Genomic DNA, 26,877 nt, shown 5'->3' with positions numbered 1-26,877 from the left:
AGAGAAGGAAAAAGCGGCAAAAGAGAGGGCATTAATCTTTCGCTTTGCAGGGGAACATCCAGCCGCGATGCAGCACGGCGGGCAGCTCAGATTAGCCAATTTACCTTTTGTAATGATCTCGACGACGCTTTTGACCTTCCTGAATCATCCTTATTAGACGTAGAGCTGGACCATTGTGAAACGTTAGTCGGATATATTTTCTCTCGGATCCTTCCTTCGCACCTGACCGTTTGATTTTCCTCGAGAGAGAAAGAGAGAGAGAAGCATCCACCCACCGCTTAAACGTTCCATGCAGTATGAATAAAAACGATCGATAAAATAAACCGCCACAAGTTCGAGAGTCTTTCTAACGCGATAACGTGATTTACATTGTACACCTGTTATTTGGATGCGTTGTTATCAAAGGCTGTTACTACCGTCGTTCCCTATGATTTATTGTTTATTAAATACGTTTGAATGGAAAATATAGCCTTTACACGACGTAACATAGTCCTTTAATCAAAACTAGTCTTTATACCTTGCGAGAATTATTCAATATTCTTTACGGACTGTAAACCGTCGCCTACGTATTGTCTACGTCAATAAGCGTACCTCACGAAAGTCTGTATAGGAGAATATAACGAGAGAGAATCGTACCTCGGAATCGAAAGCATCGTAACGTATACGTAAAAGATGTGCAAGGATAAAATCGATAAATATTTAACAAGACCGTCACGATACACAATCACTTAAGAAGAAACTTGCCATTTGCGATCCGAGCTGGATCTTGGTAGCCTAATACTATTTTCTGTGTATATTTCATACATATATTTTTCCAACTTGTTAAACTGCGCGCCGATTGTTGGTCTTAGAACAGTTATTGTTGGAACATTAAAATCCCCTCTGTCGCCCTAATTAAATCGATTCGATTTAACTTTGTTATTAGCATCTAAATCACTGTGAAGAATTTACTGCAAAAAATATTACCTCAGCCAGGGTTCGAACCTGGGTGTCGTACCAATTCGACGCACAGATTGATAGAGGCTCCATATTATAATATTTTTCGCAGTAAATTCTTCACGCAGATTTAGATGCTTATAATATCAAAATTTAATCGAATCGATTTAATTACGGGGAAAAGAGGGGATTTTAATGTTCCAACAATAACTGTGTTTTAAGTCTGACAAACAATCGGCGCGCAGTTTAATAAGTTGGAAAAATATGGGTACAAAATGCACACAGAGAAAAGTAGTATTAGGCTACCAAGGTCCAGTTCGAGCCGCAAATGGCGGTTTCTTCTAAATTGACTGTAAAATCGATAGTTATATAAACCGAAACGCTTCTTGCCTCGTGCAAGAGATGAAAAAAAAAAAAAGAATCAAATTTTCGTTTGTGCTGAAACACGGTAAATGTGCGATTCAGGGCGAAGAACAGGGTAAACGAAAATCGAGTACATTTGCGAAAATATCTGCCAGTTACTTAATTTGGGGTGCTCCAGACTCCCCGAGCAACAGGTAACGTTACATCTATTTTGCTTTACCCACGTTTTTACAAGACAATATACGTTGCGCTTGCCAAGAAAAAGAGCTGCGTACATGTTAATGTTACAGGAATAATTTAGATTTCGACATAGAGAGAGATTCGTGTTAAAATCTATTACGTTGTGAGGGGAGAGAATCACGTATAACGAAAAAAAAAAAAAAAAATATATATATATACATAAGATACACTGTAAAGCCATTAAAATGGAAATATTCGATGATGTGTGAATGAGCGTGTCACGCTGAGGTATGATTGGAATCATTTGCAAACAGAACGCGTTCGTACAAACGGTATAAGTTTTTGTGCAGCGGAAACTGTTCCTTATAACGAGATCGTCTTCAAACCCCGATGAGAGAAGAAGCTCCGATAAGTTTGACGCGCTCGAACGAAAAATAACGCTTCGGTAACCATCGAATGTTGTGTGCTACAATCACGTTAAATTTCTATTTCGCCAATTCGAGACGGACCTATCAAACGTTTCGCGCTTCATTTCATACCAAACAATTTGACGGCGTGGATCTATAGTGCGCTTCGAATGACTGTTATAGAGCTCAAATGTGGTGGTATAATAATTATGAAAAGAGATTATAATTACAAGTTTGGTATCATAAGGTTCGAGATTGTAATTGTCGAGGAAAGTTTGCCCCCGTTTACTGTACGAACATTGATATGTAATGTGTCTTTGTTTTTTCTAATGCGTTACCTTAGAACATATGTACCTGGAAGGGGAACGGAGGATCCTGTGTCCAAATCGGGTGCGAGACGGTGCGAGAGAGAGAACTCGGAGAACTACTTTTTTTTTTTTCAAGGAAAGAGTATCTCCGTCCGCAATGCGCGAGCGCGAATCGCGCCGTAAAAGCGCGGTGAGCGTGACGTCATCCCTACGCTTGCGCATTGCGAGCGAAGATTGATCTGCCTCTCTCTCTCGCGCCCAATTTGAATACAGATCTTTTCCACAGAAAGCATACAGGCAATTTCTCTTCCACGTATATATACGTTCCAAGTGTGTTACCTTTAATATATTGTGTCGCGCAAAAAAAGCATAATAGAGATTCTAATATTTATTCAAGAAGGAAAAAAAATAGCTTAATTTTATTAATGTTGGATTGCATCTCGAAGACTTGGATTGTTTAACGAATTTAAACGGTCAGTTTCGGATTTACGGCATTTTGGTCTCATAACACGCGCTTCTATATCGTTGTCGCTCTAATACAAATTAGAGGGTGTACGCCGTGCGTTTGGCCGGGAAATTATTCGACGTTGTGTGGACGATTCGAGACTCTCCGACCACTTCTTGATTTGGCGAGTCTATTAGATAATAGCTATTTGTTATTGTCGTGCAAATAAATCAATTATGATTAAATCATGCGTATCGAACGTCTTTTAAGGTATATCGCCGTCTTGCTCCAATTTCGAGTATAAACGATATTACATTCGAGGATTAGATTTGGTTTTATAGATTTATTCATGATATTGAAATAAATCATTAAATCAAAAATAAACAGGTTAGACGCGAGAATCAAAATTTCAAGTCAAAATTTGGATCACGATAAACAATCTGCTAATATACGGAATGCCCCGCAGTCCTCCCTAGAAACTATTTGTTAACGAATTCGAGAGAAAGACAAGTCGATACTTCCTTAGCTGAAACCTTATTCGTACATGATCTTTCAACGATCAATATCGCGATAATCTCAAAATTAAAGTCCTATTAGGATAAAATGTACGTGATGCTAAATAAAAAGAAACCAAAAACCTTTATTTCCAATATTGCCCTCTTTCATAATAGAATATTCAATCGCTGTTAAATCACATACGATTGACGTGACAAGAGATGCGGTAAATATACTTCTTTTTTTTTTACAAGCTTACTTTTTACAGCTTACACGGTTTGTAGTGGATCCTCGTCACTTTCGGAGACGCACACCTCGACAGGTTTTTCCAAGCTGCGCTTTAATATCGAAGCAAATATCTTTAGAAAACCGCGTTCTGAATCAGAATGATTCGTTAGTATAACATGAATCCCTTGATGCGCAGCGTCCAATACATCGTGATGCAACATTTCTCCCGTCAGATACAAGTCTGCAGATATTCCTTTCAATACCGACACGCCCGATCCGGCACATAATGCAACGGTATTAATGTAACCATCTGAAATATAATAATAATGATGCAAAATAATATGTACATTTATTTATCACCCATCAAGTTTGACTTCTTTCTTTCAGCATTAAATTATTTTTGCCAAGATCTCACCTGTACCGCGCGCACGTGCCAATCTTACGTACTTCAGATTAGTTCGTTGCTTTACTAAATTTACCGCTTCGTCGATAGATATTCGGCTCTTCAAGGTACACAACCTTCCAAATCCATAAGTCGCGTTACTCTCGTTTGGCTGAATCGGATTGCTACTCTCGAGCTCTTAAAATATAAATTTAAATGGTAAGATTAATGGTAAGATTAATGTTTTAATCTTAACGATTGAGGTAAAGATCCTGTAACGGGTTTTCTTCTTACCGAAAGCTTCTGCTAGCCAATCGTTTACACCGCCTTTCACAGAATCAAAACTGCTGTGCGGAGAGAAGACAGCGATCTTATTTTCTAGACACCTCGCTACTATTCGTTCCTATTATGCAAAATAAAAAAATAATGTAAAGAAAATCAGGTTGCAATAACATTTCAATGAAGATTATATTACAGGACATCACGGTACCTTCCAAGATGCAGTTGTGATAGATTTCAACGGAGCAAATATTAGCGGATGATACGTGACGATCAAATCGGTTTTTAATCTGACAGCTTCATCCATGACATCTTCGGTTAAATCATTTGTTAATAAAATATGCGACACAATCTTCGGTTCCGTAGGTTCAACCAGTAATCCAACATTATCCCAAGAAGCTGCCAGCGACGTGTCCGCAAACTTGTTCATTGCGCTCACAACATCCTTCAACGGCATGCCTTTGTTTTCTGCAGTGTGACTCATCGCGCGTACAGTTTTGTACTGTCTAATATATCTGTATCGAAAGTAAAAATTCTCGCAAGATAATCCCACGTTGTACAAGCGCTTCAGCATTTATGTGCAGCTCTGAAATAAAAACGTATTTATGGATAATATGACTTATATATAAATATATTTCAAGTACAAAGTTATATTGAAGGTAATATCCAGATATATTTTAATTTACCATTTATTTATCACAAAATTAAAGTCGAGTTTTGTTGACAAGAATGTCGAGATATTGAGCTGTTACACTATAAACTACTGAAATTAGAGAATCTTGTACGAATTAAGCTTTCAAAGAAAGAAAGAAATAATAAAACTATTCACCATTCTACGTAACTTACAATTTTTAGCAAAATTTGTTCGTTGCTACACAAAATAAAAAATTCGACTAAAAATTAGGTGAAATAATGACGTTTCTCTCATGCTACTCTGAAGAGGTAATAACTCTTAATTTTATAACAAACGTTATTATTTATTATCCACTAATTTTGGATCGTCTTATTTCTAAGTAAAAAAAAAGACAAATAAAGTACGACAGAATCACATGTATCTTATAGATGTATACTTTATTCGTTATAAAACCATATCTTGACTGAACTATCATCGCTCGCGGACGCGAGTTGACCAGGAATCGCGGGATTCCACTGAACACAGTTAACATCTTCAGCGTGCGCGCTGTTTATCGAGCAAACCATCGTGAAATTCGGTTGATGCGGGTCGCAGTCGCCGTCCTCCTTAAATATCCTAATGATATCGTCGCCGCACGCGGTCACCAGTAACCCCGTGGTCTTACACCAGTCGATGTCGTAAATAGTTCTCGTATGGTATCCCGACAACGTGCAGATACACTTCCAAACTGGGTCGTTATTCGGCGTAGCGACGCCCATGTCGTTCCCAGGTTTATATTCCCGCCATATCTTCACCGTTTGATCGTCGCTGCAGGTCGCTATACGATTGCCGATCTTATCCCACGAAAGACTCCACACCGTGGACGTGTGAGACGACAAGGTTGCGATGCACGACCAGTCGCTGTCGGCTGCGTCTTCCTTAAATATCTTCACCGTGTTGTCGTAACTGGCGGAGGCCAGGATCTCTTCGTGTGGATGCCACCTCACCTAAAAGCACGCTCTTTTCACGTACACTGGATATAAATCTTCTACTTATAAATTGACAGACCAAGTAACAGAGATTTCTCTTAATAAATATATATACTTTAATAAAGACTTTTCAATGGATAAATCTGTAACGTACCTTCTTTACATCTTGAGTATGAGCATTAATAACGGCGGCACACTCGTATTCATCGTCATTCACTTCCCATACCCACACGGATTTGTCTCGGCTACACGTGGCGAGTAACTGGCCGGAGATCGACCAGCTGACGCTTTTCACCTCGTTCTCGTGCCCTTCCAACGTCGCGTTGCATTCAAACTGTCCCGACTTTTTGTCCCACACCGCGGTAGTGGCGTCGAAGCTCGCCGATGCTATGTAATTGCCACAGTGGGACCAAGCCACCTCCCTAATGGTCCTCGAGTGTCCTTCGGTGAGGATCATTTTCGTAACCCACTTGGGCCCTTCCAATCCCCATATTATAATCGTCTTGTCCTCGCCGCAAGACGCTAGATTCGCACCCTTGGGATGCCAACAGACACTCCACACTCTGCCCCTATGCCTGGTCAGGCTCTGCTTTAGTTCCAACGTACCCATTGCTACCTGCAACAGCATAGTTCACCTGTCAGAGGTAAAACGACAATACATATCTTTTCGTTTGAGGGACAAATCTATCTAAAGAATTACAAATGCATCAAGACAAGTAACAATTAAAATGTGTGCTTTCAGGAAATGGACTTGGAAAATAAATTTTTTAAATAAAATAAACAACTACAGTTTAGGATACGTTGGAACTAAATAGCGCAGCGTATAATTTTCGTTCTTTCTACCAATCTTCGTCGTTCTTACGTACGGCATACGTGACTTGCTTGTTAATACACGTGATTAACAACAATGAGTTGACCGGAGAGATCTTGTCACATGGACGATAATAATTGGGCGACCCTCGACCGAAATTAATTCGCTCAAACTTATTTAATAAAATATCCAAGGATCTTGCAGACTCACCGTTTCTGTTCTCAAGGCGAATGTCAGTCGGCGTCGCTAATTCTTGCATGCATGAATATACCGGTTGATAACGGGTGGAATATTTATGAAAACGATAAGCCTCTGATAACAGTGATAACCTCCTTTCTCGTCGCTGCCCGCGACGATCCTGCGATTGGCTACCGATTACCGATAAACGTGGGATTTCATGCAAATAATTACCGAAGATGATCACAGAGAGCGTTAGGGTCCACTCGCGCAGAATTGCGCGGTAATTTTCAAAATTACGCGACGTGGATTGTTTGCATATTGTTTACAATATGTTTACATGAATCTTTCTCATGTCGACAATATAATCAATGTAAATTTTTATAAATTGAATAATTGAATGACTTCTTTAAATTGTATTTTTGCAAACAGTTCTGGAAAAATAAAAAGTATATATATGTATATATGTTATAACTTTCATAGTAAAAAAGAATTTAAAAATAAAGATAATTTGTTTTTATATGATTTTCAAAAATTAAACTTATTTAGATCCCCCGCCCCCCCGTTACAACAATTTTCATTGGCCTTCTATATACAATATAATAATATATATATTTATATACATATATAATATAGCCTGCGTTCGTTTATTCACGTTATGTGTATTATACATATATTTTATTTTCCCAATAGCTCCCAATGGGAATAAACAAACGCAGGCACGTCGAGAAATTTTTTGGCGAGCCGGATAAAACTTCACGGAGTCCGGATTCGACACGCAAACCCATAGGTTGAGGATCCTTATCCTGGACCGTCAGATGCGCTACATCTTTTGCTCCTCAGTCACTTTAGAACAGGTCGAATCAGCTCAAATTCGGAATAGGCAAGCGTTGCTCCAATAAATTGCGCGTCCGCTCCATTTTCAAAACCTGCCGAAAAAGAGCGTCTCGGAGTAAGCGCGGTCGTTCGCCTCGCGCACGCGAGGATTTCAATCCGACTCATCACGCTCAACCGCGACGCCGAATTTACATTTAATTTGCGGTTAATTAGACAGGTACATTTTTAGAATCTCACGTCGCGCTCGATATTCAGCCGCGCGCTAATCCAATATATATAAAATCTCGTCTCTCCCAAACCTGTTTATCCGAAGTGAAGTTGCGCGCAATCGCCGTGACGGCGACGCTACGCAACGCGGACGTCATCATCGCGCGCCGCCGAAAAGGTAAGCGGAAGATCCGCGCCTAGAGGTAAGACGGCAGACGGTAACCCCGGCATCCCCGCCATCCCCGGCCCACCCAACAATCCCCCAAATACATAATAAACGAGGGTGGCTGCGAGAGGGGCGCGCGGAGATTTCACGAATGAATGAAAACCGTAGAAAAAGGAAGAGGAAACGTCAGCCCCCGAGTCGTCGACGCCGTGGTCCCGTGGGCGTCTGCTGCCACGGCGCGGAGAGGAGCGTAATCGCGGGTCGCGGACGCGGACGCGCTGACGTAAAAAAACCCCCGGTCGGCCGAGAGTCGCCGCGCTGCTGCGCCGCGTCGAGCCGAACCGAGTCGTTCGTCAGCCGAGGTGATTCTACCGCGTCGCAGGTGAGGAGTACCGAGGTACTTGGAGGTGAGGAGGCGCGAGGTGGGAGAGATCCGCGCGCTGCTCGTCCGGCGGCTTGTCTCGTCGCATCGCGATCATCGCACACATCGCATTCGTGCGTGCACACGGAGTAGCCGACGACGACGACGACGACCTGCCGGAGCGGGACGAGGCACGGCGACACCTGCTCGGTGGGTAGGTAGGCGTGCGACAGCGACGGAGCGCGACAGACACGTCGAGAACGCGAGACGCGCGTCGTACGTAACGTAACGTAGGAACGGACGGACGTACGGGCAGACGTGCGTGTGCATGCGTGCGTTCGGCGCGGTCAGCGGCAGCAACAGCCAGCAACAGCAGCAGAAGCGGCGACGGCCATACTCAAACAACGGCCGAGCCGAGCGGAGTCGGGAGTGCGCGGCCACGAGAGATGAGGTAGATAATAGGAGTTTCGGAAAACAGGCGTGAGGGAGAGAGAGAAAGAAGGATCCACACCGATCTCCGTGAAGCGGGCCGCGCGCGTGAAGCTGCAGGACAGGCAGAGAGCGAGAGAGTGAGAAAGAGAGACGAGGAGAGGAGAGCGCGAGGAGAAGAGAGACAGACGAGGCGACAAACGGAGCACGGAGCTGAGAGCTGAGCTGAGCCAAGTCGAGGCGACGAGACGAGTCGAGTCGAGTCGAGTCGAGTCAAATCGGCGCGAGTGTAACCGCGATATATCGGCGCGCGAGGGCGAGCACCAGCGGCAGCGGCAGCAACAGTAACAGTAACAGTAACAGTAACGAGTAGCAAGGAGAGCACGAAGGAGCGGCTCGGAACGGGCGGAAGTGTGGGTCGCGCGTGCCTCTGCGTGCGTGCGGTGCGTGCGGAGAGAACGTTGGACAAGGGATAGCAGACAGCGGCGGCGGCGGCGGCGGCTGCGGCAGCTGCGGCAGCGGTGACGAGGACGAGAACGACGACGACAGTGGAGACGGAGGCGGAAGCGGCGAACGGGGCACCGCTGGTCGAGCTCGGCGCGGAGGTCCAGGTGGTCGGCGGGATGAGCGCCAAGACGGACGTCAACAGGCGGGTCCTGGCGATCCAGGCGAAGAAGAAGCGGCACAAGCCGAGCAAGCGGAAGGGCAAGGCCGGTTCCCAGGGCGAGCAGGACGCGCAGAGCTCCAAGGGTGCGCGTGGTACCGGCCAGGTGGTCGCTGCCACCACGACCACCGGCACCACCGGCAACGCTGCCACCACGATCACCAGCACCACCACCAGCAGCAGCAACACCACCACCACCACCACCACCAACACCAACACCAACGCGACGTACGAGTACGCCTCGGTGTACGCCTCGAGTAGGCTTCCGCAGCGCGCCTACAACAGCGACAACGGGACCAGGTAACCCCGACATGCCTGATCGGCGCGCCGGCACGAAGACTCATCGTCCGGACTCGTTGCGTTACCCCCGCGTTATCCCCCTCACGTTACGTTGCTTTCGCGATTTTGTACGGGCCGCGTGTCGACGATGACAGCTCGTCGTCGAGGAGTACGCCGCGTTCCGTTTCGACTCCCTTTCCGTCATTTGGGTTCCTGTGTCACGGAGATATCGATAAGTGGGTGATTATGTATGTATATATGCACGTTCGTGATTGCCGAGGGAGAGAAATTGTGGATAACGATGATTAATACGGTATTTGATGTAAGATAATAATTGTGAGTAACGATTGTAGGTGGCACGAAGGATTAAGATGAATTATTCGTGTAATCTTTTTATTAATCGGGAGCTTGGAACGACAATCACGCGTGTTGGGTGTGTCGTAGGAAACGCTGGATATGAAATTCGCGTATTCGATTACTTATGATCTTCAACACATTATTTATAAATCAATAGAACAACATATTATTTCTAAATCACTGGGTAATAAATATATGTTCGTTGAATATCACCATCGTAGAGACGGTCGACGTGAAACCTGGCTATTGATTGCGCACAATCTGCTTTCTCCCTCTGATTTAGCTCGCACCTCTCGTGTCACGAGGAAGAATCAGGTGTTTCGATAGTGTCGCGTTAGTTAAGTAATTTATCATTTACGATTGACGAATTTGTCGTAGATCGGTACCATGTCATAGTTCCAGCAATGAAACGATAGAGGACGACGATGCGTTCAGTAGCGAGGACGAGGAGCAGGAGGACAGCAGTGACTACTGTAAAGGCGGGTACCATCCCGTGAAGATAGGGGATCTCTTTTTAAATCGCTACCACGTCACGCGCAAGCTCGGCTGGGGTCACTTCTCCACCGTGTGGCTCTGTTGGGACCTGCAGGTACGATTCCCGGATGTGCAGTAATCAATTCTTCTTTCACACACGTATACATAAACACGGGACGTTTTTTTGAAACTTATGCTGCAGGATAAACGTTTTGTGGCGCTTAAAATAGTGAAATCCGCATCCCATTTCACTGAGACTGCATTGGATGAAATTAAATTATTAAAAGATGTGCGCGACACGGATCCCAACGATCCTAAGCGCAACAAGACCGTCCAGTTGCTCAATGACTTCAAGATCAGCGGCATTAACGGCCTGCATGTTTGCATGGTATTTGAAGTGCTTGGACATAATCTTCTTAAATTGATTATCAAGTCGAACTACAGAGGAATTCCAAGAAATAACGTTAAGCGCGTCATCAGACAAGTCCTCGAAGGTCTCGACTATCTTCATAATAAATGTAAGATGAATGTTTAAGTCAATGATAGGATTCAATTTTCAATTTTATATACGTAGTCCGCTTTATGCAATAGTTTAACAGATTATTGTAAATCTGAAATGGAAAATCACTACAAGTTTCAATAAGTTTACCGCTGTGTACACTACATGTTGCATTCTCTTTCAGGTAAAATTATTCATACAGACATTAAACCTGAGAATGTTCTTGTGTGCGTCGATGAGATTTATATAAGAAAATTAGCTTGTGAAGCGACAGAACTGCATTCTATGGGAGCGAAGTTACCTGTGTCCCTGATTTCTACCGCGCCGAAGGAGTTTCAAGAACCTACACCAAACTCCAAAATGTCCAAGAATAAGAAGAAGAAATTAAAGAAGAAGGCCAAGCGCCAAAATGAGCTCTTGAAGAAGCAGATGGAACAGATCGAGGAGCTAGAGGAACAAAGTAAACTCGCGAATAACACGAGAGAAAACGGGGAAGTTGAAACGAATAGCTTAGACCAGGATCTCAATACAGAGAGCATAGAGGACAATACGGAGAGCAAAGGTTCTCCGGACATCTCAGAGCCATCCGCGCCTTCCTTGCACATGAACGGAGTAGACGGTTTGGCGGGCGGTGAGAAGATACAGAATCCATCGCCCGAGCAATCCGAAAAGATGGACAACGTCACTCTGTGCGATGTGGAGAAAAGCTGCGGCGAAGGTATGCTACCACCTGATCCCGACGATACTGACGAAGGTAGCGAAGGTAAAGTAATCGTCGCTGTCGAGCGACGACACGTCTCTTTTTTTCTCTCGTTTTCTACTGCAATTTTATTTGTCATCTATCGTCTTACTTGCAGAACGTAGGTCATTGAACCCTCCGGAAAGTAAGCAGTTGAAACGGGCGTCCATGTCTCCTTTGGATCCTGCCATAATGGATTGCGAAATAGAAGTGAAGATAGCAGATCTCGGGAACGCATGCTGGGTTCATAAGAAATTCACGGACGATATCCAAACTCGTCAGTACAGGTCGCTCGAGGTTCTGTTAGGTTCCGGATATGACACCTCTGCCGATATATGGTCAACTGCTTGCATGGCGTTCGAATTGGCGACTGGCGATTACCTTTTTGAACCGCACAATGGCAAAGACTATTGCAGGTAACGATTACAAGGTTCAACTGCAATTGTGTGAATTTTGTAAAAATTGTATCAACGCTAGTTCAAGGATTGAGTCAATTACTTATTAACGTTCCAGAGATGAAGACCATTTGGCTCATATTATCGAGTTGCTGGGAGAAATACCGAGACGTATCGCTCTCTCAGGGAAGAACTCGAGGATATACTTCAACAGGAAGGGCGAGTTGAAGCATATTACCGGATTGAAACCGTGGGGCCTGTACGAAGTGTTGACAGAGAAATACGAGTGGACGCCGAGCGAAGCGCGCGAGTTCGCAGAGTTCCTAATACCGATGCTCGAGTTCAATCCGAGCATGCGAGCTACCGCAGCCGAGTGCCTGAAGCATCCGTGGCTGCAAATCAAAAAGTGATCGCGTTTTTTATTGTTTTATCTGTAATATCCCCCTCAACTTTCACCCCGGTCCTACCGCCCAGTTGTCGCAATCGTAAATCGAGAGTGTGATAGGAAGCCGAAAACACTTGTAAATGTCAGGTGTTATTTCCGTACTGAAAAATTATAATTCAGCGACCCACAATTTGCGTACGAAGAGCAAGTGCGTTTTAAGAGCGCGTACACACACACATACACACTAGAAAACTATTTGATATAATACGAATTACGGAAATAAATTGTAACATATGTTGTTATATTACTCGTACGCTACGAGCGTGTCTCCGCGTGGGAAATGTTACGAAACTGTAAACGTTTCGAAAAGATTGTTATATACCCTTTACAAATGGTGATTTGACAATATTGCGGAAGTCGCCTCAAGGAAAGTTGTCTCTCGAATGCAGCGAGCGAAGTGTCGCAAAATCCGGAAATTGTTCAGGAAGAAGATCTTGCAACATTCCGCTGATTTCCACATAAAAGAAAAAAAAAGAAACGGCCGCGCGCGTGCTTCCTAACGTAAACACTCTCAACACATCGGCTGACCATTTGTAGTTGTACACTTGTTAAATCGTATTTTTATTTTGTGATGAGAGAACTTAAATTAAAAAGGAATTTTTCATAGTATACTTTATATATACATTATTTTACACACATTCGTGTCGCATTCTTCGTACTCGTCATTTAATTTATCTACGGATATTCCAAGAGTCGTGGGATCTGCTCGTAATGCGCTGTGAAGGTACTGGCGGGCTCGGTATCGTGTTTGGTTTAAAATTAGGACTCATTGCCTTGACTCAGTTATCCGTGTGTACTTTTATACATCGCACACGCCGGTCGCTGTAAATTCTTGCCAACAAACTTGTCGTGAAGTCGCAACGGGACAGAAATGGCTACTTAATTAATATTTTACGTCTACCTCAATACACGTGGACCGGTTTAGAAATACTCATCAACAGACGTGCGCGTAACGAAGGGCCGCATTCAAATAAATGTAAATTGAAATAGAGGGATCTGTACATTGTAGATAATTGAGAGTCGGTCACTGGATTCTTGGGATATGTAATTTTTTACGCGGGCGCTGATTGGGATAAGACAATATGTATGCGCATATTCAAAAGTTTCATTTTTCTCTAATGTGAAGTTTTATATAAAATTTGAAAATATTGTTTTTCTTTCGTATCGCTTTTGTCAATATATCTAAATTTTATTAGCGGCAAGCGCTGATAAAAATAGCGCGAGGTAAGATCGCGCTTGCAAATGTTGATATAAAAAAATTTATATATACTTTTGTAAAAAGTATCATGTGCTTTGTCTTATTCCACTGGGCCCTGCAATACTGATATTGTAATGAACATTTCTGTTTGTTATAAACTTGTTTACATCGCTAATGCGAATGCCTGTATACATAATGTACAATTACCGAAGAGAAAGAATAACTATATTGCGAGTAAGGTCTTGGCAAGCATGATGGGGACAGTTGTAACAAGAGTGATGTTTGAATTTCATGCGAACTTCTTTACTTCGCGAACACTGACTGACTATCGAGCTCTCTGCCGATTATAATTGTCTTCTATTTTATAAACGATAAAGCGAAGCAGTGCGTTCCGACCGGACCGTCTATGTCGCGCATACTTTCCTATGCACGAGCGCAATTCATGCTTCCCGCTGAATGTTCTGTTTCGCTTCGCCTGCCAGTTTGAACTGAAGTCATTTGACAAGAAAAAAAAAGAAGGTCTCGATCGAACTGTGTGTGGAGAGGCGTGCGTACGTGGAATTATACATTTCGTCATGATGTACAAATGTCTTGTCACTTACTGCGATTGTATCTCTTCCCCGGGTAAAAGAGGAAAATACTCTCGTAAAAATATACAGCATTTTACGATCTATTTTTTTAACACAACACATGCGTTCTTTATTTTATTTTTGATCGTATCTTAATAGCATAATTAGCAATATTTCTATTTGATCATGTAAACACTCCAACGTGAAATGTTGTACGAGGCGTACTTCTCCTAATTTATTAAAAATTGACGTGCATTTTTATGAAACACGTTTGCTGATTTCCATTTATATTTTCGTTGTCGGTCATTTAATTTAGCGGATGAGTCATATATCGCGATTAAAAAATTGGAAAAGAAAAACGTGCATCCCAAAATTTTTAGTGTAGATAGAAAACAGGTGATATACGACACGCGAGATGAGAAAGTGCCTCTTCTACCCGCGCTACAATTATCAGGTAGAGGAAGAATGCGTTTATATGCTGTTTTATCCCGGCAATACAAAACCTGATGCATTTTAGGTTGTAACACGTTATTTATCATCGTTTCCCCTGCAGGAACTCTTTCGTGAATATCGTGTGGTCTCCAGTGACGGCGATCGTGGCGAATCTGTACAGTATATAGCTAAATTTTAGCGGATAATTACGGATAATATTCGACACCGTTCTACTAAATTCAGCCATGAATTAAATCCATTATTACGAAGGCAGCGATCGCGGTTCGATTTAATTTTCCCATTAGTATTCCTCGTTATTCATGATAGAGAACGCGCTTCTAATCAAATCAACACATCGAGCTTTTCTCGGAACTCACATAATTCTTCTGAAAAACAAGTATAAGGATATGTAAATTCCAAGGATCTGTCGTGTGTAGCCGAGGATCAAAACCGGTGAGTTTCAGTTTTCAGTTGTATAGGCACGTGAAGAATCCTCCATCAATAAACAGAATAATCAAACCTACGCTTCATTGTTACGGGCATCTTCAATGGCAATTAATATAACGTGAGAAAACAGGATAAAAGTTTGAGCGTTTAATTATTTAGATATTATTTCACGAAGCGAGGTCGAAATTGATGTCGAAAAGAAAATCCGTACGCGAATATCACAAACAAGAATCGAGGTAATTCTTACGTGCTTGTAGGGCTGAATTCAATGAAATTATACATATATAATGAATATCACATATGTATAATTACACGTGTATATATTTTTTTATTTAATATATCTATCGGTTTTCATCCCCGGTTAAGAGAGATAGGTATCGAACGAAGCGTGCAATTAAGGAGTATGGTCCCGTCGATACGACATAATTATCAATAACGGATCGTTGACTGGACTTAAATGATTTTGTTGGACGACCGCGAGTCAGCGTATAGGCATTGAAATCGCGTCCCGATCGTCATCAGATCAACCGAAGCTCAAGTACCGTGTTGCCGTGTTGAAAATCGCTCGCATTGTGACCATAGATAATGTTATATCTCATATTAATATATCATATGTATCATACATATATATATTAATACCTCTAGTATACTCTCTATACATATAAATATAGATATATACATACATATACATATAAACATACGGATATATTGAAACGATAATTACATAGGTGTGACTCGCGCTGCTTGGCGTTAGGATATAGTTAGAAGGAAATTAACAAAAGCGATAATAGCGAACTGTGTATAGCTCTTGATGTACGAGACATCCCCGTCGCCCCCTTTCCAACTTCCGAGCGGAATAATTTTACTTACGCGAAGTAGATAGCGAAGAAAGGGAGAGAAAAATAAGAGATATCCCTCCCCACCCCCCTTCGCGATAGAGAGATCTCTCGCGCACAAATGTGTATAAATGTAAGGGAGATTCGCGCGGACGTGGATGATCGGAAATCAGTCGGACGAAAGGGGAGGAAATGGTGTATGAATACAGGGACCCAATATAATTGAAATTCGCACACACGCACCATGCAGGGACTCATGTTCCAATCGGGTAGATTCTAAAAAAAACTTGTTCCGAGCGAAGCAGATTTGTTTTCGATCGGGGTATATTAATCGCGCCGAGGAACTCGAGCGTTGATACACGATACACCAATATTTGTGAATTATATCTCGGGATCGGAGCAACCGGTATCATATCGCGACTTAGAAATAAGGGAGCGCAAGTCCCCGCGCGACGGAGGGGGGTGTGATATCTTCACGCACGTGCGATGTGCTTCTCAGACGAGTTTTCGATTCCTTTTCTCGCGCGGGCCGAGGGCCAAGTCGCGAGACGTGATACCGATTGCCCTCTCGTCCCCCGAAAAGGATCGACGATACGCAATAAAGTTGTACGACGTTAAACGTATAGCGGAGACTGCATTGCGCGATTGCCGTCGGTCGTTTTCTTAATTATAATCGAGGACGCGTAATCGCGTTGCGGGAGAAACTCCCGCAACTCCGTTCGAATCTTCAACGAACCGAGCGCGTCGGTATATACCGCCGACGTTAAAGTGCGAATGCGGAGGACTGAGGAAGAACGTGGCCTTGATCGAGGAGCGAAAATAAACGTCGACGATAAGTTTGCGTGCGCTTTGTCGAAGGGATTTTACTCCGCGCGCGGTTTCTCCTCTCTTAATCTTAAGAAATTGGAAATTGAATCGTGGGAGAGCGACGCGAGCGACGAGCGAAATTTTTCGACTGATATAGGGACGGAGAGAGTAGAGAAAAAGCTTTGCTATATCAAACACCAAGTTTTATTACATGTAAGCGCGCGACGCGCGCGAGATGCTGTAAATATTGCGGGTAAAACCCGGAGCGCGCGGGGTTTTGCACATTTTTAGAAGAAGCGTTTGCGTATTAAAGACGATCCCCCACTCGGCGATCGAGCCGCGGAAGGATTGGCAGAGGTACCCTTCTTCCGAACGGGTCACACGACGTTTAAAATGTACAGCGATTATATATCAGAACGATAGAGGAGATATTAGGATGCGCGCGCGCGAAGAAGAAATAAGAGAGATAAAAGGTGGAAGGGAGACGCGAAAAGTCGGCGTACGATAATATTATTATCTCACTGATTGGTACATAGTCATACTGGTCTCGTAGCGTTATAGAGAGCCATTTAACTCTGCATGCTTAGCCAATTTGTGGGTCGCCGGCAGGCCCGGCCCGCGAGGTCCTGCCGCGCGACGGACGTTTTAATAAAGGGTTGTAAAGCTATCGATAGAGGCGCGTGTAGGCGCTTGCGATACGTGACGATCATCTTTAGAAGTTCATCGAGCCGACAAAACATGCAAGTTACAGCGAACTGAACCCGGACGATGCGTTCGCGAGAAAAACGGGGCTGGAGCATCGAGACAGGGAAAGAGTCAGGGACGGCGGGTGTGTCGTCGTCGTCGTCGTCGTCGTCGACGTGCGCTCCTCTCTTAGACAATATCCCAGATTAGCGCGATAAAAATATGCCCTTTGTACCAGCCGGGCGATCGAATCCTCTCGCGAGAGGACCGGAGCGAGACGCTCGATTGACTTAATTAGTCCCGCCTGATCGCGTCGAATACGTCTGCGAGGTGCGAAGGAATGGGAGGCGTCACTCTCTCGACACACGCGCGTCATTTGGGTTCTCTGCAAATAATGAGCGAATTAATTTCGCACATTCAAGCACGGATCTCCGTCCGTTTCGGCATTTATGTTATACAATTGCGTTCGATTTTCAAAATTGACGGAGATTAATGAGAGAAGGATTCTCACCTCACTCGCTTCCGACTTAAATCGTGGAACCATATTCCTTTCCTGGATCGCGCAATCCGTATAATCCGTTCCTTTCCTACGGATTCCTGATAGATCTTTTCCAACGAAAACGCTTCCTTCCGCACCGATGAATGTTCGAAGGTGTGTTAAATCACGTTCGTCTGAGCGTACCGTACAATCAAAGTCGTGCACTCTTCCCTTTCAGGTATCCTTGACGGATTGACGCTCGCGAGAAAGAGGGAAGGGAAAAAAAATGACGGCGAGTATATAAATCATCGCTGATCTATTGTATACTAACGTCTCGTGCTCCAGTCACTCGATGTAACGAACCGTGCGAAGCATTTAAGAACTCTAGAGCATAATAAAAATAGCCGTAACGAATCGAACGAATAAATGGATTTGATGTTTAGACGCTGCCTCCGTTATGTGCCCTGCCGCAAAGAATAATGAAAAACAGACAACCAATGTACCCCCCGCCCCCACCCCACCCCCATCTGAGAGAGATCGATATATATGAGAAATAAATTCGCAACAAAATAAAAATGCTTCTCTTTTTCACTCGTCATCCGTCGCTTTATTAAGGGTAAGAAAGCAGCAGACCTGGATTCGCTCACGTGAGTTTATTTATATATGTATATCACAAATTATATCACCTTTATTGTCCCTGTGACTACGGTCGTACAAAGTGTAATGTACAATATGTTCACGTTTTTTTTTTTCTAAATATGCGTATTTCAGACGGTGGACGAAGAGAACACTTGAACAGAATTCGTCTCGCAATTTTTTCGTTGATACACCGCGCCAGTTACAAGGATAAATCCGTGTCGCCCGCCAAATATCATTTTATATTATAATTCAACTCGAATCACATTACAGCGGAACGTAGGACGTGCTATCTTTCGCCAGCTGGTTTCTAGCTACAAAACGTAACACGCTGGGTTAACGCTCGGCCTCAAGGAAGCAAGATAACGCAGTCCCTCCCACGAGTGATACGATACGAAACACGTGCTCGTAAACTATTCGCATGACGGCATACGTATTCCCTTCTCGCAATAACATCGTCGCGGATAATTAATAACTAGGAAACAGATCTTTTTTTAATTTCAATCTCTCACATTTTCTGATTGTTTAAATCAAAATACCTTCAACACGCTGTACAGACATATTTAGCGATACCAAAAATACAATCCATTTTGTACTATAAATATTGAAGAATATTGGGATGTTGTAAAAACGCAGATGACATTTTTTTTTACAAATACAATTAGACAATTCTGTGAAAGAGATGATAATGAATAGGGACTGTTTTAAATTTTTTTCAGTCAATTTCAGTAATTTACTATCGCTAATTAAATCGTTTGCGAATTCTGTTCGAATAACTTGTTACTTATTGAAATAATAATTATCACATAATTGGATAAAATAATGCTAAATGATAAAATATACAACATTATACTATCGTTATGCACATTACTGTGACCGACTTCGTTGTTTCCTGGTTATTATAATTTTACTTTCATACAATATTAATTTTAGAATAATTACAAATATGCATAACAAGAGTAACACAAATAGAAATCTGTTGTATGTACACATCTCTAATACCAACGAAGGTATCAGATCGTATAAATAATCTTCATCGAATTCAACAAGTATTGCGCGATTAAAGAATTACACGTGGAACAAGTGATTAATCCGCAGGGGAAAAATATACTTGTGGGAATAAGTTGAACTAATCAGACCAATCCTCCTCAGCACTGCAAATTAATAGTATTTCTGTTAATATTTTAGGAACTGAAATCAATTTACTGCCCATCACCATCGTTGCCAAGCTGCTTTGAATAAAGCAAGCATATTGGACAATACACTGCTGTTCACTATATAAGCAATAATGTAACGATGCTTACAATTATACAGGTACGTGTAAATATTAGGCGAAAACAAATAAATTACGAAAATATGATGTAGAGACAATTCAACCTTAGAAAAATTTCACTCGTATTGTAGCTGTATAGAGTTTGCTGTGCACAAACTCTCTTATCCATTTTCTCTTTCCATGTGGTTGTTCACAAATCATGGAAATAATTAGAGAATTATAGGAGATAACATTTTATATTCCCTATGTATCAATGAAGTGCGTTAATAAAACGTATGTAAGTTAATATTAAGCAACAAGCGAATTTAAAGTCAAAGAGAAATTCTGTACTAATTTTAAATAGAGGAAATTGTAAGTGCTCTCCTTCAGCTCAATGGAACAAGGCAACATTTGCAGCTTTGATGAAACAGAAAATTCTCCTTCATGTGAAAAGATCTATACTGTTATAGATTTAATACTAATGTTAATAAATACTTGTATATACACCCATTTGTAGGCAATATAATTTAAAAGCACGTAGTTCAGCACACATAAGGGCACACCACACACACAAAATAAATTAAATACTTAATATAGACCCGTGTCTAGGACGTCCGTTCTTCTCCTTCCCGTGCGGCGGTTGCCCCTTAGCTGTTCCGGTGATGTTCAGATTTAATTGCGCGGTCGATGCCGTGGTCGCCTCGTCATCCGATTCTATTGGACTGATTCTAATAGCTTGGTACCATTGATTCGTCAAATCCGTCATCTGCGACTTGCAGTCCTTCAGCTCCTGCTGCGTGAATCGTCTCGTGAAGAACGGAATGAAAAATTTCAGATCCCACCTCGCGAAACCGCGAATTCGCGATTGCAAGAAGGACACTTCCATTTCCTCCTCCGTGAGTTCCGACAAGTGCTCAGAATCTATAGTTTGTCCCTGTATTAAAAAAATAATATATCATCTATATGTGTATAAAAATTTTTGTACGTGTTATCTGTGTTATATAATTTTTTAAATTACCCATTCTCTCGTTTTGCTCAATGTAACTTCCTTATCCTTCTTCTTCCTCCTACTGTTGCTCTTCGGCTTCTTTTCGGCCCTCAAGAATTTCAGCAGAGGCATCGTGGACCCGCCGAATATCAAGGTCGTAAACAATACGATGATAAGCGTCGTCGTTATAATAACGTGGCGCGTTTCATCGCTGAAATCCAAATGAAGCGATAACGCGTATGATATGGCACCGCGCAGGCCGCTGAACCACATGATGAACATCATCTTCCTCGTGATTTGATGCTCGCGGAAACGATTCACGAGCAAGGCCAAAGGAAAGATATTGGCGGCTCTTCCAATCAGGCACAAGATCACCGACCAAACGACTAGTGCTGGCTCGAACTACGGGCAGGAAAAAGAGACTTAATCGAAAGGATTCGAGGAGTGTATATATTCGGCATATTATACGATACACTTACCCTATGTCTAAAGCTAAACAATGCTAATCCCAAATAAGCAAAGACACAGGTCTCAGCAATGAAGGCTAACGTACGCATAGTCTGTTGCATCGTAATCTGCGTAACAGTTGACAAGTTGAAATGCGTGTAGTGCGACATGACTATTCCATTGAACAGAATCGCCATAATTCCTGCAACAACGAATCAGTATGAAACAAATATAAGCGATAACAGAGTTGTACAACAGAGAAATTTACTGTATAAAATTATCACAAACGCTTACCTGACAGCTGTATGCCTTCCGCTAAAACATACGGGGCGTATGTGAACACTAACATTATGCCAAACTCTAAAGACGGATTCTTCCTGAGGTCTACGTGCTTCAACAGCAACGCGCTTATCAAAGCGAACACCACGCCGATGCCCGCCGACGCGAAGAACATGAGGCAGAACCGATTCAAGCCGAGTATGATAGCCTCGCTGGTCGTCGCCGCGTTGTTGGACTCCAGGACGGAGGTGGTCAACACGATGGAGATGGCGTCGTTCAGAATCGATTCACCAAAGACCAACATGTTCAGGACCGGATCGACGTCCAGGGCGTGAAAGATCGCGACCGTGGCGACCGGGTCCACCGCCGATATCAGCGACCCGAACGCGAAGCTCTCGACGAAGCTGAGCTTGTACGCCACTTGTGCCAGACCAAGCAGATATATCCCGGCGCCGATGACGAACGCGGAGATGGCCGTCCCGAAGATGGCGAACACCATGATGCTGCCGATGTTCTGAAAGAAGTTTCCCTTGTGCAGATTGTAGCCGGACTCGAAGATGATGGGCGGTAGTAGGACCAGGAAGAACGCGGTCGGCGAGAAGGCCTCCTCCTTCCTCCAGTTCGCTATGTTCTGATGCGACATGAGGTTTATGATCATGCCGATCGCGGCGCCCAGGAAGACGATCACCACCGACTCGGGCAGGTATTGGAAATTCGTCTGCAGCATCAGGTGTATCAGCAGTATGCCCAGCGCCAGGACGCACAGCACGAAGAATATGGACATGGAGCTGTTGTGCTCCTCCTCGGCGGAGCCCTTGTCGGGGAGGACCGGCTCCGCCGGAGCGACGGTGGTCGTGGTGACGTTGCTCGCGGTGACATTGGTCGAGTTGGCGGCATCCGCCGGGCTCTGCGACGGCACGGGAACAACGTCCGTCGTGTTCCTGTCGGGGCTCGGCGACGTCGCGGGGCTTTTCTCGGTCGTCCGGTGGCTCGCGACATCCTCCGGCCGCGCCGTGCTCGCGGCAGAGGTCGGTGCTGGTGGTTTAGCGGTTGAACTGGTTGAACTAGCATTGCGACTGACGACTTGACTCGTATCAATCGCGGGTCGCACGGTGCTGGATAACTCGTGTGATAACACGCTGACATTCGTTGTGACACTCGGTACGGCCGAGGCGTCCGTCACCGAGGCCGCGGTGACGGATCTGTTCTCGGTGACGATCCCGCTGGTGCTTAGGTTAACTGCGTTCTCGCCGCGCGACACATGTTGCGACACATCGCACAGCAGCAAGATCCCGATGACGAGGCTCCACCTGCACGACGGTACAGAACGTGCTCGAATTGTTGTCATCTCTCAACGGTGTAGCATCATCTATCTCGCAGGTAGCAGAAGACGGCTTGCAGTTTTTTCTCTTTTTCTCCTCTTTTTTTTTACCGAGATGCCAGTCTCGCTAGAGCTCAGTAACTGACGTTTGACTAGTGGATTAGAATGTTCAAGATCATCAGCTGACTCAGCCGTCAGTCCCTACGAATATAAAAAAAAATTCCCTAGATTATTATCTGTAATGACTGTGTAATGACACTAATGACATTTGTACGAATCTCTTGTGTTAAATAATTATCATTGATAATAATCTTTCGCCGACGGAAATTACGCCCCTTTCTAGATTTTGTACCCCAAAATATGTTGCTTACTAAAGTTACTCATATAAGAATACAGTTATCTTTTTTATTGTCCACCTCATTTCTTTCTTTATTTTATATCGTTACACTCCGTTGATAAAATAAAAGGTAGATATATATGTATAAGAAATAAAGTTGTCGACTCCAAGAATTAAATTCCAAGAAAATGAAATACTTGGAGTTTTTATCTGCATCACCTTATCAATTCTATTAATTACCAACCATTACCAACTACTGATTATATTTTCCAGATACTTTTGACGAGATTAACATCAAGTTTTTGCAGTTCAAACACGCGGACTTAAAAATTCTAAGAATTTCTGGAGTCGCTGGTTCTTTTTCATTTTTCAGTACAACTCTTAATTGTATCCCAATTTTTTATTGATTTTTGAAAATTTAAATTCTTGCTGTTCGAAATCTTGGTTTTAGAAATTTTTGGAAATTATATTCCTGATACTTAGTTAATTTTTGAGGGTTTAGATTTTCGGTTCGAACTTTCAGATCGCAGGAGAAAGGAATGAATGAAATTACTCTATATCTAGAAACGCTATATTTATTCCGCTTGTGCGTCACGTTTATCTGTTTTTAAAGGTTCATTCGCATATTCCCACGCTAATCCAACGCGACCAGCTTCCGCTGGTTGTACAGGATCTTCGCCTAGTCGCTGTTCGGCACCCTTCCAAGATCTTTCTTGTAGATATTGAGCCCCCGCCTTGCCAATGGCAACAGTACCTAGTAAAAGAATTGCTGTATTATTACTAGTGTCTAATTACATAAAATCGCTTTGAATTGTTAAACTGCTTGCACAGAAAATACATGTAAAAATGTAAAAAAAAAAAACATTTGACGCTTCGAACATATAAAAAGAATTCTTTAACAGTGTAGTTACAAGAAAAGTAAGTCTCTTTGATCTTTGTGGAGACAATTATGTCTCTTCCATGAAACTAATTAATGCGGCAAAAGATATCAAATAACTTCGTATTAAAAGTACGATTTCAAGATTGCAATTTCAATTTTTACTATCTTGTTCATTGTTTTGATATTTCTTTTAATTCAAATAAATTGGATATACCTGAGGAACGGACTGTTAGAGCATTCATTTGATCTGTACATAAAGTGTCGTCCTCGCAATTTCTGACATTGCTAGTAATGAGAGAAACATCCGAGTCCGTTGACGGCTTAAAGTCGACGTAGTGAGGGCCGCCGGGTAATATTTGTCGAAAATCCATGAAATATTGCGGACAGAACTCCCTCGCGCTGTTAAATGCTAATTCAACTTCGTACACCGTAAGCATAGGCTTAAAAAAGTCTCTCGAGTCGAATACCTCGTTCTCTGGGCAAGCTATCACGACAAAGGCGTCGATCTGTAAATAAAAATCGAATAAGTATTTATCGACATGATTGTATAGCAAGATTAAAATTAAATTCAAGTCAAATATATTTTATTGCACCCTGCTGAACGTACCTCTGGAAAATTTGCGAGCTTGGCAGGATTTATCTTTCCTACACTGAGAAGATAAGACTTTTTATTTTTCTGTTTGAGGGTTCTTTTCACGGTGTTAATAGCCGTCAGGTATTCCTGAATGCCCAATGTGGCCACCACAATTCCCACAACTCTGGCATCCCTCAGCTTCTCTACCAGGAATCTCCTTCGCTTCAACCATGGTGTGCTCAACGCTTCAAACTCGCTAATTTTACCGTTTGCGAAACAGTACCACCTTTTCACGGGTATACTCATCGCTAATAACGCGAGAGTCTTTTCTCCCTCGCCCAAGAAGAACCCTTCGTAATCCTGTACGTTATATCCATTTTCTAAGGTGTAACCTCTACCCAAGACGACTGAGGCCGAGCTTACTCTCGTATCGGTATATTCCACGTTCGACGTACAATTTAATTTAGACAAAACTAAGTGTTTATATACAGGTTTCAATGCGTTATATACATTTTCTGTAATCATACAATGTGCATTACGTTACTTTATCCGCCATCGCCAGCTCTCTCAATCACTAGCAACATCTGAAACATTTACCAATCTCATGCGCGTATGCCACGTCGTAGAAAAATATAATCTTCTTCCCGCAATCTGGAAAAATTCGCACGAACTCGTCGCAGAGTGCCGTCGCGTCCAATCGCTTCCTCGGCAAAACGTGAAAGACCGGCAAGCGAGCGGTGGGACTGAGGCAAGTGTGTCCGAAGTGTATTATGCCGTCCGCGTCGACGTGCTGCGCCGTTACCTCGTCGACGCAACAGCTACCGCAGGTCGTATCACCTAAGATATACACCTTTCGCCCTAGGCTTTTCTCCAAACGTAGCGCAACCTCCACCGAATCCGGTAGCAGGCTGTCCGGAAACTGTAGGCATACCTACAATACACGAAAGAGCATTACGACCCCATAAACATTCAGTTAATAATATAATTATACATGTATTAATATATAATAATATATAATGTATTTATATGTAAATATATATGAATATATTTATATATAATTATATAAAAAAATTATCAAGTTATGCTACAAAACTGCTCATATCAAATACATGTACAGATGGAGGGATAAAAACAACAGTGTAAGTCAAATTTTTAAAAATATTTTCTCGTGTGCATAGATGCAATTTATGTATTGTACAGATTGCATCTACGCACACGAGAAAATATTTTTAAAAATTTGACTTACACCACTGTGGTTTTGAACCCCTCCAGATATAAACTTACAATTAACCTAATCTCATCTATCATCAATAAATAACTCCAGCAACGTAATTATCGTTATCGTTGCGTCGCTTTTTATTTATCCAGCATTCTTGCAGTGGATATAAAATCATGCATCTTGCATAAAAAGAAAGATCTGGCAAGCTAATAACATAACCTCAACCTCAACTCTTTACCGCGTCTCTAATTCGCGAAAAGGAACGATTTGCTGATTCTTTTCAAAAAGATCTGCAACTACAATTCTACGGTACGCGCGAGGAATTTTTTTCAGAAAACGCGTGCATCTTCCAGACCTGTTTCAAGGCGTTTGTCCGGACCCAACGGGCGCATCTCTCCACGTCGTACGGATCGTCCTGAGCGTCGGTCACCTCGGCGACTTCCACCACGCTTCTTTCGCTTTCCTTCGTCAACGAAATCATTCCGAGGCCGAAGATCGTTTATACGTGTCGCTAGAATTGCAAATTACAGCCGGTCCTCACGAGGCCCCGCGCAAATTTGCGCGGTTGTCATACTTGCCATTGTCACTTAAATGTCACTCCCCCACCACGTGTTCGCGAAATCTTCCTCCGCCCTCTCCTCTGCCTCTGCACGTCGCGAAGACAAAGGCACTATAAAGGCAGAGGCTAAAAAATTGGATAAAAATTTTTCAAAACATTTATAAAAATCTCGGAAGTCCCAGGAGGGACTCCAAGAACTCTTGAGGAGGAAGGGAAAGAGCAAAACATATCTATATAATATAAAAACATCGACCTTGACAATAAATTAATAAATTAATGCAGAATATATTATTGCAGCCCCATGACTCAAAAAGCCCTTCCCAATCCTATTTTTGTACAAATACAACCTACCGTAGACCCTACGGACTACAGATCCCCGAAGGACGAGGGGAAGAGGAAGGATCGGTCATCCGATCTGCTATTTCCGGCTGGCATCCCTCTCACATCGAATTCGAAACGAAGATGTTTC

The 26,877-nt window shown here is 42.9% G+C and overlaps 5 protein-coding genes across 9 annotated transcripts in view; 2 read left to right on the top strand and 3 right to left on the bottom strand.

Annotated features, from left to right (window-relative positions):
* LOC139816724 (neurotrimin) overlaps positions 1-3,702 on the top strand; it is a 64,346-nt gene extending 60,644 nt beyond the window's left edge. For both annotated transcript variants that reach the window (XM_071784433.1, XM_071784434.1), the window contains exon 6: positions 51-3,702. In XM_071784433.1, coding sequence (XP_071640534.1) covers positions 51-157 — 107 coding nt within the window. In that variant the 3' untranslated portion in view covers positions 158-3,702. The remainder of the gene's footprint in view (positions 1-50) is intronic.
* Ciao1 (cytosolic iron-sulfur assembly component 1) lies at positions 3,260-6,806 on the bottom strand. Of its 2 annotated transcripts, XM_071784428.1 has the most exons (5): positions 6,647-6,806; positions 4,235-4,609; positions 4,039-4,147; positions 3,778-3,942; positions 3,260-3,672 (listed from the first exon to the last, which is right to left on the bottom strand). In XM_071784428.1, exons 2-5 carry the CDS (start codon positions 4,595-4,597, stop codon positions 3,404-3,406), a joined length of 906 nt encoding a protein of 301 aa, XP_071640529.1. In that variant the 5' UTR covers positions 4,598-4,609; positions 6,647-6,806; the 3' UTR covers positions 3,260-3,403. The 2 variants fall into 2 exon arrangements, with proteins under 2 accessions (XP_071640529.1, XP_071640528.1); XM_071784427.1 differs by lacking the exons at positions 3,260-3,672; positions 3,778-3,942; positions 4,039-4,147; positions 4,235-4,609 and adding exons at positions 5,076-5,643; positions 5,780-6,260 and having other exon boundaries at positions 6,647-6,771.
* Nhe1 (Na[+]/H[+] hydrogen exchanger 1) lies at positions 6,112-23,014 on the bottom strand. Of its 2 annotated transcripts, none has more exons than XM_071784394.1 (5): positions 21,534-23,014; positions 21,272-21,441; positions 20,823-21,194; positions 20,404-20,738; positions 6,112-6,241 (listed from the first exon to the last, which is right to left on the bottom strand). In XM_071784394.1, the coding sequence occupies exons 1-5, from the start codon at positions 22,864-22,866 to the stop codon at positions 6,238-6,240; spliced, it is 2,214 nt and encodes a 737-aa protein (XP_071640495.1). In that variant the 5' UTR covers positions 22,867-23,014; the 3' UTR covers positions 6,112-6,237. The 2 variants fall into 2 exon arrangements, with proteins under 2 accessions (XP_071640495.1, XP_071640494.1); XM_071784393.1 differs by lacking the exon at positions 6,112-6,241 and adding an exon at positions 18,551-19,706.
* Positions 7,766-18,358, top strand: Srpk (SR splicing factor protein kinase). 2 transcript variants are annotated; one of them, XM_071784395.1, is made up of 6 exons: positions 7,766-9,577; positions 10,292-10,502; positions 10,590-10,905; positions 11,071-11,649; positions 11,744-12,041; positions 12,139-18,358. In XM_071784395.1, the coding sequence occupies exons 1-6, from the start codon at positions 9,237-9,239 to the stop codon at positions 12,428-12,430; spliced, it is 2,037 nt and encodes a 678-aa protein (XP_071640496.1). In that variant the 5' UTR covers positions 7,766-9,236; the 3' UTR covers positions 12,431-18,358. The 2 variants fall into 2 exon arrangements, with proteins under 2 accessions (XP_071640496.1, XP_071640497.1); XM_071784396.1 differs by having other exon boundaries at positions 7,768-9,577; positions 10,310-10,502.
* A 721-nt stretch (positions 23,015-23,735) lies between the features above and the next one.
* Positions 23,736-26,463, bottom strand: Dph2 (Diphthamide biosynthesis 2). Its single transcript, XM_071784420.1, has 5 exons — positions 26,205-26,463; positions 25,228-25,561; positions 24,664-25,145; positions 24,271-24,562; positions 23,736-23,930 (listed from the first exon to the last, which is right to left on the bottom strand). Exons 1-5 carry the CDS (start codon positions 26,328-26,330, stop codon positions 23,752-23,754), a joined length of 1,413 nt encoding a protein of 470 aa, XP_071640521.1. The 5' UTR covers positions 26,331-26,463; the 3' UTR covers positions 23,736-23,751.
* Between the last annotated feature and the right edge of the window lie 414 nt (positions 26,464-26,877).

This window comes from Temnothorax longispinosus, chromosome 7 (genome assembly GCF_030848805.1).
Source record: "Temnothorax longispinosus isolate EJ_2023e chromosome 7, Tlon_JGU_v1, whole genome shotgun sequence".
Taxonomy (NCBI): domain Eukaryota; kingdom Metazoa; phylum Arthropoda; class Insecta; order Hymenoptera; family Formicidae; genus Temnothorax; species Temnothorax longispinosus.
This window is presented reverse-complemented; position numbering and strand designations above follow the sequence as displayed.